We start from the raw sequence: 13,497 nt of genomic DNA on the forward strand, positions 1-13,497 counted from the left end.
TTGCACTGTACAGAAATACTGTATTTAACATTACACACCTACAGGATTTACAGTAAATCCAACTGCATGTATTTTGAGAAAAGGCTTCCAGGACACAATAAGGGTTGTGGCGCAAGTGGAAAAGGCAACCTATCCAAGTCCACTGTGGTCTGTGTGTCGGCAATGCACCTGACTTCACTCCCTGGATTTAAAAAGCAGTTCTTCAGATTTCAATTGAATCTCAAACCAGCTGCTTCCTTCTCAGGGCCAGTCTGTAGAGAATCTGGTAGCCGTCATCCCAGCCGTACAGCTGCCTCTCCTCAGGGTTGTACTTGAGGCTGGCGTGGGCGCCGTACCGCCGCGGGAAGTAAAGCAGCGGAGCCTCCTCGCTAGTCAGAACGTCGTTGACGTCGAACACACACTGCACCCGGGAGCGACTGGGCTGCCTGGTGTTGTACACCACGTACACCGTCCCGCACACCACGAAGGCCGCCTCGGCGTTCTCCCGCGGGCACCTTGTGTCCCACATCTGCTCGATGTCCAGGGAGTCCCGGTCCATTTTGGCCAGGTTGATGTTGGGCTCCCAGTCGCTGGCGGAGTACAGGGCCCACAGTCCTTCGTGGTCTGCAGCCAGGTCCACGAGCGTCTCTGGGTTGAGGCTGTATACTGGAGCTCGGCCGGTCACAGGGAACATGGCGCTCTCGGTCACCGAAGCGTTCAGCAGGTCGTATTTGACCACCTGGAGGTCAGCCCCGGCTTCCTCCCTGACGTAGTACAGGTATCCGTTGTAGACGGCGCTGCCCAGGCTGCTGACCCGGGAGGGCAGCCTGATGGGCCTGCTGAGGTCCAGCCCTGGGGAGGTGGAAAGATCCAGCACAGAGCGGAACTGGTGCAGGGTGTCTTCTGCTGTCCCATTGAAGACGTACACTTTAGAGGACAGGGGGTCTCTGGTCCACATGCCCTTGGGACTGCCTACTTTCTTCAGAATCTTCACAGACCTGATGTTGGAGATGACATCCACACAGTCTGTGGAAAGAGCAGATAAGTGGCTACGTTCAGTCAGCATAGGTATCATTTTTGTTTTGATTGATAGGAACAGGGTCAGACTTTTATTCAGCATGTGCCAAAGCACTGCATATTGTATGAACAGTTTGAATTACTGATGAAGTCATTCCTGTGAATTATTGAACAAAAAAGTTAACTGTTTTTTTGCACTGATCTAGTGGTTTGGTACGGGCAGGGTCAGACAGGCCGTCGGGAGAGTCGGGAGATTTCCTGAACGGCCGGTCAAACGGCCGCAGCATAATGCAAAAAGATATATAATAATAATACGCGGCCGTGGGCCAGTCTGCGTTTCAAAGTCCCGGGCCGTTTTTCAGTCCCAGTCCAGACCTGGGTACGGGGTTGTCTCTCTGGAATCCATTTCACATGTCTACACCCTGGATCAGGGGGAGCTATTAGCATGCATCAGCACTATGTTTTACCACCTGAAACATGTTTTTGAAGTGTATTTTATTATGCAAGACACGACATGCCGCCTGCTGCAGTCCCTTTAATAGCGGTTCAATTTAAATCCATCTCCCACCAATCAAAGGGGAACTAAAGACCCAGCTACAAAAACACAGTGGGATTGAAGTAGAAGCAGTGCCTTGCTGTTCATCTAAAATAGAGTTCCCTAGCTTCAAAGAACTGTTTGGTATAAATTGTCATGTATGCTACTCTAGGGAGCAACAAAGGTTGCACTACAGATTTATCTTCCTGAACTAGGAAGCAATAGTACGCATGCCAATTTTTATGAGAGCTAGCTGGTGTACATTATTTCATGTCCGCCCAGACATTTGGCAATGGACTACTGTCTACAAGGTACACCTCCTCCAAAACTGCCTGGACTCCCCAGGCAAAGTAATGCCATTGACCTGAGGTCAGCTTCCTGCTCTGAGGACAGCTTCCTGTTTCTCCCTTTTAGCCAGAAGGGTGGGTCTTATTACTGAGGAGAGTAAGGGTATTCACAACCCTAACCTGGACCTGGTAGGGAGCAGAAGAGGAAAGCATCCACACTCAAACCACTGTAGTATAGGAGAGGGTTTTGCACGTGTTCAGCATTCTGCTGAACGTTGTAAATATACCTCAAGTACCAACTGTTATTTCCGATGTTCTCCATGACAGACGGCTGTGTGTAGCAGGCTGTAAGACAAACTGTGTCCAGGCAGTACAAATGGGAACATGGTCTGATATAAATGAGTCATATCCAGCCAACCATAAATCTCAAGGAAAACATGACTACCCATTGATTCCAAACTGCAAAATGACTCGAAACAGTTTGTTTCCAAATTCTTTTTTCGGGGAAATTGATTTTCCGAGACAGACAGCCATGCTAAGATGTGGTACAGTGCTTACTGTGGATGCTAAATATAACCATGCACACTGTACGACTCTGCCAAGACTATCAAGGCTGAAAGGAAGGCATGAGATCAAAAGCAATCATTCTGTACAGGACGCAGGGCAGAGCCTCTCCCCGCTGTTCTGTCTGCTCACCCGAGACTCTGGAGAACTCCTCCTCCCAGGCCCCCTCCTCCTCCTCCTCCTCCTCCTCCTCCTCCACTCCCCCTCTCCTCTCCTCCACTCTCCAGGTTCGCTGCTCCACCACTCTGTCTGCCGCATTGACACACGGCCTTGGGGGGTTCCTGCTCTCCAGGTACTCCATCTCGCGCTCCACCCGCTCCACCTTGACCCCCGCCCGCTCCAGGTCAAGGTGGAGGGTGCCGTGCTCCTTGCCCAGGCGCTCCATGATGTCAGCGGACAGACGCTTGAAGTCTCGGAGCTCGGTGTGGTAGCGGTTCGACTGCTCGTGCCAAACCTCCATACGATCCTAGCAGGGGAGAAGACATGCACGGGTCAAGACAGACACAACCTTGTGTGATGAATGAGCCTGGACCAGAGCCCAGAGTTTCCCAGACCTCTTGAGCCCATGAATCATGAAAAACTTAAGGAACTACAGTCCCAGCCCGCTGTGCAGTGCTATGACCGGTTCAAATCAATTCATAATTAGGGTTCTAAGCCAGGGGTCTGTTCTGTTTCCATCAGACATGGAGGTTTTGTGGACTTCCGATTGCATCAGCACCATCCCAACCCCAGCAGTGGGCCGCCACATTTCACAGTGTAGTGATTGACGCAGAGTGAAATGGATGGGAGATAAATTGAAAATGAAAAGTGATGCGAGGTTCTTCCTCTCCCCTCGTCTCTGTACAATTATCTGCTGGATGGATGGGAATTAAAATATCCTTGAAGACTTGATGATAAACGGATGTGTTCATCATATCACACCATGAGAGGAGGCAGACTGCATCCTGGAGACACGATATGTGAGACACAGTGAGCGTAGAAAGAAAGAGGGAGAGGTGATGAGGGAAAATACATGTTTCACATATGAATTTTCTCTGAGCAACTGTTTTAACAACTGTAAAAATATTACAAATATTTCCCTTCTTTTTTTCTGAGGCCATGCTCTAGATGTAATAAAGGAAGAAGATAAGTAGTACCCTGTCCTAATGAATAGGTTGACTTCAGCGATGCATTTTCTGAAGGAAGTATTAACATTTAAATTACATTTTAGAGAAGTAATTGCTTTCCAGAACCCTCCTTGGTTCGCATATAGGTTACGCACAGCAGACAGGATGGAGCCACCAAGGATTCAGCCTGGATTTTTCTTCACGCTCAGTTCAGTAAACAAACTTGCCATCATCAGTGAAGACTGATTATAAGAGGGAAAAACTGTAAATGGGATGAAGAGGGTGTACTCTACCCCAAACTTGACATAATGTATTTCCAGAAATGAATATTTCATAATAATTTCCTTCAGTAAGCCTCGGGCACTGGGCTCGTCCCTTCCCAAGACTGATGTTACACTGTCTCCTTTCTACCTGTGAAGAAGGCAGCAGCCATCAGTTCTGCAATTACAGTTTCATTTTTGTCAGCGCCGAAAGTACATTGTGTGTTTATTGTCAGCGTGTAATTAAGCGTGACACAAAGGATGTTGGGATTGGTTCTCATTGCATCCTGACAGATAAAAGTGGTGTGTGAGAGGGAGAGAGGGAGAGAGCGACAGAAAGAGAGGAAAAAAAATATGCGCAAGAGAGAGAGAGATAGAAAAGAGAAAAAGGATATTGGGAAAGGAGAGAGAGAGAAAAGAGAGAGCCAAGGACAGAAGAGCTCACATGCATCCCCTGCTCTTCTCCCAAGGGCCTGCGCCTAGTTGATGAGTCGGCCAGAGACTGGATTAATTGGATTTCTGAAGACGTGTTCAGATAGGAAAAGGAACTTGATGCCTAAAATTGAATTTGAAAGAATCTCAACACATTCACAAAATGATCTTGCTTGCACATCGCCATGTTTTCAACTCCAGTAGTCTTTCATAGACATATATTTGCTCCAAAAATGCATGGAAGGGAACCTCATGACATTAAGTGTCATAACTCTGCTAATCCTCAGGGAATTGAAGTAACTAGTTTGTGTACTGGCTCCCCTCTTACCTCCATAGCAAGGAATCTGTTCTCCAGGTAGTCCATCAGGCCCTGGTAGTAGTTCTGGGCACTGGAGAGAGCCCAGGCTGACGACAGGAGCAGGAGGATGGACGCTCTCATGGTGGACTGATCCAGGGGACACCCACGTCCCTCAGACTAGGTGCTGAAAAGACCTCCACCAGTATCTCTGCTTCCTCTGGATGTGGACTCCTTGCTTGGACTTGATCCCTGTACAGTCTCCCACTGGATGGTGGGAAATGGGATGTTATGTACGTCTCAGAGTGTAAGAGTGCAGAGGGAGAGCGAGAGCAAGAGAGGGGGGAAGAGAGAGAGAGAGAGAGTGAGAGGGGGGGGGAGAGAGTAAGAGAGGGAGAGGGAGAGAGAGAGAAAGGCCAGGTTCTGGGGTTTCAAACTTTCTGGCTCTCTCACCATGCTGGAATGTTTTCACTAAGTCCCAGGGAGGAGCCTCTTGCTTCCCTGTCCTCAGAACTAATGTACCAAATACTGTATGTGTGAGTGCGTGTGTTTGTGTGTGTGTTGTGTACCTGACTGCATGTGTTAGTATCTTGACAAATCTCTGTCAGAAAATTGACTGTCCTCTGTGTGTAACAAATGCGATGTCTGTAAATGTATGCTACCCTCATCACACCCAAAGTTTTTCTCAACACTCATTTCAGTGAAGCAGTTGCTCGACTTTAACATTGTTTCCTGTGCTAGATATTGCATAACTTATGTTATATATCATGCAGTATGGGCCCAAATTCAAGGCAAGCGAGAACTGAAAAGATGGTTACATTATGTATATGAATAAAAACATATAATCACATTTTCACAGAAATTCAACTGTTTGGTATAGTATTGCTGTGTCATAAGGGGATTATCTTCACGGAGAATAAGCAACCAATCAACTAACCGTTAGTAGGTTACTAACGTAAACCTACAGCATGTGAACTGTAAGCCTGGGCCCAGATAGAGAGGAATCAGCCATGTACATTGATGAATGGCTTCAGCACAGAGGTGAACTGCAGTGGGCTGAGCCATTGCCTGCCCCACGCACAGTCTGTCCTGTTAGCTGAAGGCATGTTGTTCCCCTCCCACACTGCAAATAGGATTACTGAACCCTTCTCTCAATTGACAGGGATTACATCTCTGGGATGTGAGAGAATAGAGCACCCAGAATATTGTCACTGGCCCAACTCTGCACTGTAGCTTTTATGTACTGTACTGTCTGCAGGAGGTTTACACTTCAATAGATAGATTTGTCGGATCAGATCGCTAATTTTATTTTTAAATCCTTAATCGGAATATTGTTTTTGCATTAATCACAAAGATGTACAACATCACATGCAACACCGATACGTTATATGTGAGAATGCACAATGAAAACATGAGATAACATCCTTCCTGACCACCTTCTTTCCTTCCTTAGGAGGCTCGGTCTTCTTCTACAGATCTGTCTACGGTCTCCAGACTGACAGTTACTTTTAATTGGCTACTAGTTGTCCTCACACACCTACGTGTTAGAGGCCACGCCTGACTGACCTGTGCCTCACAACAATTTAAACCCCTAATTTGGATCCTTTTTAATGAGACACCCTGTGATTGTCTGCTCTTATCATCTTGGAGAACCCTGTGAAGTGAACCTAACCAAGACCCCAGCTATTTTTATGCCCACTGACAGGGGATAACGTTGTCACGGCAACAAAGTGCCAGCTGCCTGTTGGACTGAAGTCTGTGTTCCGTGCCTGATCTGGTTCTGTCTGGCAGTCTGGCTGTCTGGCTGTCTGGCAGTCTGGCCATCCAGCGTCTGAAGACTCAGGAGTTGTTATTCCCTGGAGGTATTTTGTTCAGAGATAAGAATGAAAAAAAAAAAAAACGTATCAATGTGAATTATTTTTATCATTTTTTTCAGTGTATTAAATCAATTTGAGGCGAAGCATTCCCTCTAGTCGTCTGTCTGAGGATATTTAGATCTTTTATCAATTATTGTCATGATGAGGGTGCCAATGATTGATTTGGGGTTTGAAAGGACAAGGAATTAATAATTAATGACTCATCCCAGAATAATAACTCATGGCCTGAAGGTGAGATTTGATGAACAGATCCACCACAACATCTGATCAGTTACGGAGAGTAGAGGCTTCCTCCCCTGCCTGCTCAGGAACCAACGCAAAGATGCTGCTGTTTGGTTTTCTCTCCCACTAGATGGCAGCAAGTCTCTGCCTGTGTGGAGAACGCAGGGGGATTGTCTCACAGAATAGGGAATTATTACGCTTCAAGGGAAGACCATGTACTCTGAACAAATTACTTTGAAGATTAGTTTATCACGATGCGAACAAGCTTCAAGAATATGGGATTGACTGCTCTGTCATGGACGTGTTTTCATGCCAACATCACAGAAGGAGTACGGACCTGTATGTTTACAGACAGTGCATCGCTGGCTGCGTTTGCGTGCCAGTACTGAAAGATTTTTTGTGTGTATGTGTTTCTCAACTTGTGAAGCCTGTTTGTGTGCATGTGTGTGTTTGTGTGTGTGTGTGTGTGTGTGAATATGAGTGAGAGTGTGTGTGTGCATGTGTGTGTCTGCGTGTGTGCATGTGTGTGTATATACAGACAATTTGTGAATCTATCATGTAACTTCATGTGCATATCTTTCCATGCTCGTCCCCTCCCAGGCATAACAAAACCCCTCTCCCCCACAACAAAAACCAAACACACATAAAGGCTGCATTCTTTATTAGCCTTTTGTATTGATTGAGGGGGTCAGAATACACGACCACCTAGTGCCAGGTCGTATAAAATAGCAGGCCGTTGTGAAGCACCGTAAATCCTTTGGGCTCTTGTAAATAGCTTAAATACACCCGAGGCGCCAAATCACTTGACCTGCGTTAGCCCCGCCGTTTGGGAGCTTTCTGGCTGACTGAACAGTGTGGAGCCAGCCCCTCTCCTCCCATTCTCTGGCTGTCAGTCCAGGTAATAGTCAAGGCCTTATTAGTAACACGCTCTCTCCCTCCCTCCCTCTTTCTCTCTCTGTCTCTTTCTCTCTCTGAGCTGACTCTTCCTGGCTCCAACCTCAGGGGCACTCGTCCGTTTAATCAGTCGCTAAGAGGCTAGGCGGCTGCTTCCTTGACGTCTGGTGTTCGCTTTCTCCCTCATCATGTCTTGTCTCCTCTCTCCCTTTTCTCTTTCCTACTTCTGGAACATTCTGCAACCCTTTCCTTTAATCCAGTCTTGTCCTGGTTTCTGTTAAATTGCACGCACATCTTTGGTGAGTATCTCATTTCTGTCTTCACACTCTGTCTCTTCTAGCCCCATCTCTTGCTGTATTTGGTCTGTTATCCTGGTCTTGGTCTGTGCACTTGTGTACACCTGGCAGGTCTATCACTACTGGAGACAGACGCCAGTCTAACTGGTTTCTCGATCAGAGAATCTATGAGTTATCTTAGCTACAAACATCCACTGATTAGATGTCCATGATGCTTCCAAGAAATGTGAAATCGTTTCCGAGGACTCTTTTCTAAACCATATCTACTGTGACATTTCAAAAGTATGCTTTGTGTATACACATCAGATCTGCCCTCTCAGATCGCCCTCTCTGGCATAAAAGAACATCCTTCAGAAATCAAAGTATGAAATGGTCTGTGCTGGAGCGTTGCTTCACGACAACATGCCTTCTATCCCAACACATGAGGCTAAGTGTAGTGAGCAGTGGAGGTCTAAGAGGCTGTGGACAGCTGCTGAGAGGGAAAAAAAAAACCCTGACAAAGCAGCATTTATCCCGGGCGAGGGCTGCACAGGGATCCAGCGCAGCAGCTTGACCACTGGAAATAAAGACACAGTATGTGAGAATATCCAAGGAAATGCCCTCAGAGCTCCAGTAGTTGTCCCGGGACGTGAGCACACAGCTGTTAGCCTCTCTCTCCTCCTGTGGCGCTCTGCCTACGTCTGGATCACATGCTTACCGACTCTGGTTCTTATCAGAGCCAAGCTGTCTGTTGAAATGTTGGATTCGAGTTGGGAGCATTTCCTAATGGGTCGTGTGGCCACGGCAAACTGCTTTTCCTGCTAGAAATGCATGCGCCCCCAAACGCTGTCGTCCCCTATAGGGTTGCACGGGACTCTTTCATGCATAACCACACGATCCCACTCAGCAGCCCATGCACAACACTAATTAGGCCCGCACACAAGCGTTGTCAGGCTTCCCTCGGCGCGGTGGGAGAAGCTGCGTGTGCGTGACGGACATGTTCCGGCATTGTTCTCGTTGCTGCTTCTCCCTCTGGAGCCGTGAGGGAACATGGCAGGAGGCGTGCCCGTGCATACCATTAACCCCCAAAGCCCTCATTACAGGAGTACTCCCATCTCCTCTATACCAGCCAAACATGTTCCCTCATGCACCTCGCCTGCTCCAAGCAGCCCCGCGACGATCATCTCCCAGCAGCCCTCTGGCACGCCGCTCCACTCTCTAACGATGACTCACCTGAGTGAAATGCTTCAAACTCTGATTAATGATGGCTTTACTGTTGCCAGGTTGTGAAACTAACAAAGAGGTACCGTATGTATGGGCACGGCATCCTCTTCCCGGCGATATGGGCGCCCCTGACCCCCTGTGGGCCCCTCTATCATCCAAACATACAATGATGTTACGACACCAGACATGATAAATCATGAGCGCACTTGTATCTATACTGTAAACATGCAGACCCATGTGTGCGATGCCCTGAAGCATTTCTTGCATTCTACAATGTTTATCAGACTGCTTTAAATCACACAAAAATTACTTTTTGTTTTCAACCCAGGTTAAATTGTATGAAAGTGAGGTGTTGTTTTACAAGGAGAGAATTACATGTCTGTACTACGACGCTGTAGGTAGTGAAAGTCCAAAGTAGAGACTCAAGAGATTTATCCATGAAGAAGCTCTGTAATCACCACATGTGGCTAAACCCTCTCATTCACAACCCCTACCTTAGTGATTACATCACAAAGGGTTACAGTTGTGAGCACAGTGACCGGCAATGTGTAAAAGTAGTGCTGAGCTACAGCCACAGTGCACCTAGCCACCGCTGTCGGCTCGCTGGCTCCCGGGCCACATGTGGGGAGCATGTGGTTGTCTGGAGCGTGAGATGCCTGGGTATTGTGCTAGTTATGTCCTGGGAGTCTCTTATCTGAAAGCCAGTGTCACAACAAGAGCATCCCAGCAGACTCTGACAGACGGGGCGGGGGCAGCAAGACTTGTCAGCAGCTGTTTCAGGCCGTTGCATGGTGTGGAAAAGCTCTGTCATAGCCTACCTAATGGTAATTGTTTGGGGCGCTGAGAACCCACTGTCTTGTCTGACTGTGAGATGGCATCTCAGGGTCTGGAAAGAGGGGAGGGCTGGGGGGTGGAGGAAGGCGGGGCAGAGATAGAGACAGGTCATCCCAGTTGGTGAGGCTGCTTCAGCGTGATAAATAACGTTGGTGCTAAAAGGGAGTATTTCAAATCCATGGACCAAGTGACAGCAGAGAAATAGATAGCATTAGAGAGAGAGAGACTGAGAGAAAGAGAGATAGAAATAGACAGAGAGAGAGAGATAGAGAGGCCAAGAGAGAGACAAAGAGAGACAGAAAGAGTTAGAGAGAGAAAGAGGGTGGGAGAGATGGAAGGGGAGGAGGTGAGCTGAGGAGAGGGAGATAGAGAGAAAGAGAGAGAGAGAGAGAGAGAGAGAGAGAGAGAGAGAGAGAGAGAGAGAGAGAGAGAGAGAGAGAGAGAGAGAGAGAGAGAGAGAGAGAGAGAGAGAGAGAGAGAGGGAGAGAAAGTGTTGGGGAGAGATGGCGTCCCAGTCAGACTGTCTGGCTGCAGCAGGATCTCCAGCACTCAGCGTCATATGATTCCCAGGTCAGAGGTTATCCCTACTGATGAATATCGGGTCCAGGCCAGTCTCCCTCACAAAAGAAAGGGAGTTGTTTTCACTCCCAGGGTCTGGAAAGTTTATTTCAGGAATTCATTCTGCCAGCACGAGACTGTAAACCTGTCTCAAGCTAGAAGAGTTATGTCCACAAATATTGGACTTTTTTAAAATGGTTTTATCGACGTGCCAAAAGATCTTCTAGGCACTCTTTTTCATATAAATACATCTATGTGTTACCTCCTAATAATGGGTGAAAGGGAACCTTTACTGTTAAAACACACATCCCTAGGATTTTGAAAATGTTCTGAGGATTATCTAGGTGTGATGAGAGTACAGCAGTCCTCGTCACTCTGGAAGACTCATCCCACACAGTCTCCTCATTAGAACCAGACTAAAGAGCTTTTGCAGACATTTAAACCCCACATACAGGTTTCCATGGGCATTTCAAATAACACTCACGCGTGTTTCTCCTAAAAGGCCCCGCAAGATCAAGACTGTCATGAGAAGGCAGGTGTGATGTATTAGATCTCACCTCGGAACAAATGGGACAGTGGAGCTGGACGTTTATGAGACCGGGTCCGTTTTCACTGGGATGTATACAATCTCCTGACAGCTTTGATTCCATGGCTGAAACACTCTTGCTGATTGCTCATGTGGACCAGGACGCTGGCCTGCTGCTGACTGCTCCTCAGGCCAGCGGTGTTGGGGCGTCCCTGGGGAAGAGACTCCTCTCCGCCGCCTGGGAAGGAGGGCCGTCACCACCTCGCAGATTTTAACGAGGCAGGGTGTTGCCAGGGTTTGCGGTTTGCAGTTTATTAACGCGGTAACAAGGAGAGGAGTGAGTGATGGCGGGTGAGGGGTTGGGCGAGCGAGGGAGGGAGGAGTGTTTGGTGAAGAAGGTGGCATGGTGGCTGTACAAACGTGTGGTGTGGCTTTTGTTAATAGTATCAGTTAACGGGGCACGACCTTGATGCTACCTTATGGCAAATCAAGGAAATAGGTACATAATGTGTAATAATAAGGATTATGTAGGGATTCATTCTTTAAGAGTAGAGCAAATTGTAACACTGATGGAAAGTAAAAATTACACACATAGGATTAATTCTAATAGCAACAATTATTTTTAATTAATTATTTTACCATCTGATGGATACCAGTGACTGACCTCTAGCTTAACTGAAAGTGAAGTTTGATTAAAACATCAATTTAAATCAGCACAAAATGATAATAAAAACACACATCGTCACACATCACTTCCTAGCATTCTTACAGTGACCAAGTCGCAGAGTGGTCCTTGATAAATATTTGTATTTGTTTTGGGGTAATCCATTGCCTGGCTGTCCCCTACTGGCAACGGAGGAGGTGTGGGTTGATGAGTGTTGATTTGGGAGCACCACAGGACCCCTTTGAAGCTCACTGTCAGGTTGATAGGAGGCCACATGGTGTGATGTGGGATGCCCCCCCCCATTCTTGCTGAATGGAGGTGGGCCCTCTGAGGTGGGAACTAGATGAGCTGGCACAATGGATTCTGGCTTGGTGGTTCTGCTACATTCCCCCTTCCTGGCAACATCCGATGACCCAACGTCATTGGACGGTTGGCATGTGAGAAGTGCACAGTGCGAACTAACACAGCATGACAGCATTTCCTCCTGTACACATTTCCACAAGCAAAATTATGTAGGAATAAATGGAGACACTAAGTTGGGTACAACTACAAGTTACCTGGGGATTCTAAAGCCTCGTCATGAAAGGAAAACTAAACAGACATAAAGGAGAGGTAGAAATAACAGTAAAGTCATGATTTTCCTGGAAAAGGGATCGCACTAATTGAGGCCAGCGGCGTTTTCACCCGTGATCTTATGCTAGGAGGCGATGTTAACACACGGGTGTGCAAGCAAAGAACACAGACTAGGCAGGCGGTGGTAGCCACACCCCGCTTCAAAAGTCTAGTCAAGTCCTCACCACATTCCAGAACCCTCAGGAGAGTGAGAAGATGTGTTTGGCTTGTTGACATTGGACACTGCAAGGCAGAGGTGGTAACATCTCCTAGGTAGTTTTCACTCATTCCTATGTCTTTCCTTTTAGATTCTCAGTTCCTCCACAAGTTGTTTTTCTTATCAAGTGAGGTCAAATACAATCTAAAGTATCAGGTCATTTGATTAACGATCATACAGAGTGAGTTACAGAGTTACCAGCATGTCTGTTCTGTGTATTTGTTGTCTTTATGGCCCCGGATTAACCTAGAGTCTGCCGGCTCATCCCACCCTGGAGTCCAGACCAGAACATCTCCATCCACACTCCCCCCTACTCCCAGGAGACCTAAACCCCACACCCCTACCCTGCTCCCACAGCCAGCCCTGACTCCTTCCTCCCCCCCCTCACTAGCCCTGACTCCTTCCTCCCCCCCTCACTAGCTCTGACTCCTTCCTCCCCCCCTCACTAGCCCTGACTCCTGCTTCCCCCCCCCTCACCAGCCCTGACTCCTGCCTCCCCCCCTCACCAGCACCGTCCCCCTCAACCTGTCTTATCGCTCAGGGAGAAGATAATGGAGGAGATTTGGCCTTATTAGTGCCATTAGTGCTATTCTGTGTCTAGTCATCAGTCTTGTGAAGAGGCACATCTTATGCTGGATGCTTGACATGTTTTTCGTAATGACCAAGCTTAGTGGCGCTACAGAAAGAGTTAGCTGGCTGGCGCCTGCCGACCCACAGTTGAGTGAGGCCCATGGAGGGCTGTATTGGTAGAGATCTGAATAATATATCCCCTTTTTCACTGGACAGTCAGACAGTTGGTCTTTGGCACCGCAATGACTATACGCCTTCCATATGACTCTGGAATGACCACTTAAAGCTGTTTCCAGAAATACAGATTTGAATGCTAATTTCTGAGTCTTCCTCAGTTCACCTTCCTCTTCAACTGTTGAGGCCACTCCTCAAGTGATGTGTGGAGACAGTCCTTTTGGAACAATAGCTTCCACTAAGGAGGAGGGAACTACCCCTTTGTTAGTAAGGGGTTTTATAAACTGGACAGTGTATTAAGTGATATTGATCATTAATAACATTGCAAATGAATCAAATCCATTACAAGGCAAACATGTCACATAATGACATCTC

At 47.4% G+C, this 13,497-nt stretch overlaps 1 protein-coding gene across 1 annotated transcript; it reads right to left on the minus strand.

The window, feature by feature from the left end:
* Positions 1-4,747, minus strand: olfml3a (olfactomedin-like 3a). The gene is made up of 3 exons (XM_062458886.1): positions 4,509-4,747; positions 2,515-2,848; positions 1-1,005 (listed from the first exon to the last, which is right to left on the minus strand). The coding sequence occupies exons 1-3, from the start codon at positions 4,617-4,619 to the stop codon at positions 221-223; spliced, it is 1,230 nt and encodes a 409-aa protein (XP_062314870.1). The 5' UTR covers positions 4,620-4,747; the 3' UTR covers positions 1-220.
* Between the last annotated feature and the right edge of the window lie 8,750 nt (positions 4,748-13,497).

This window comes from Osmerus eperlanus, chromosome 4 (assembly GCF_963692335.1).
Source record: "Osmerus eperlanus chromosome 4, fOsmEpe2.1, whole genome shotgun sequence".
NCBI lineage: Eukaryota > Metazoa > Chordata > Actinopteri > Osmeriformes > Osmeridae > Osmerus > Osmerus eperlanus.

What these genes read in the sequence shown, in the direction of transcription:
- olfml3a (XM_062458886.1), bottom strand. Translation starts at nt 4,619, where the DNA reads ATGAGAGCGTCCATCCTCCTGCTCCTGTCGTCAGCCTGGGCTCTCTCC. An exon ending in ACAGATTCCTTGCTATGGAG is followed by an intron (nt 2,849 to 4,508) that starts GTAAGAGGGGAG and finishes CTCCCCTGCTAG; the next exon opens with GATCGTATGGAGGTTTGGCA. An exon ending in GGAGTTCTCCAGAGTCTCGG is followed by an intron (nt 1,006 to 2,514) that starts GTGAGCAGACAG and finishes CTCTTTCCACAG; the next exon opens with ACTGTGTGGATGTCATCTCC.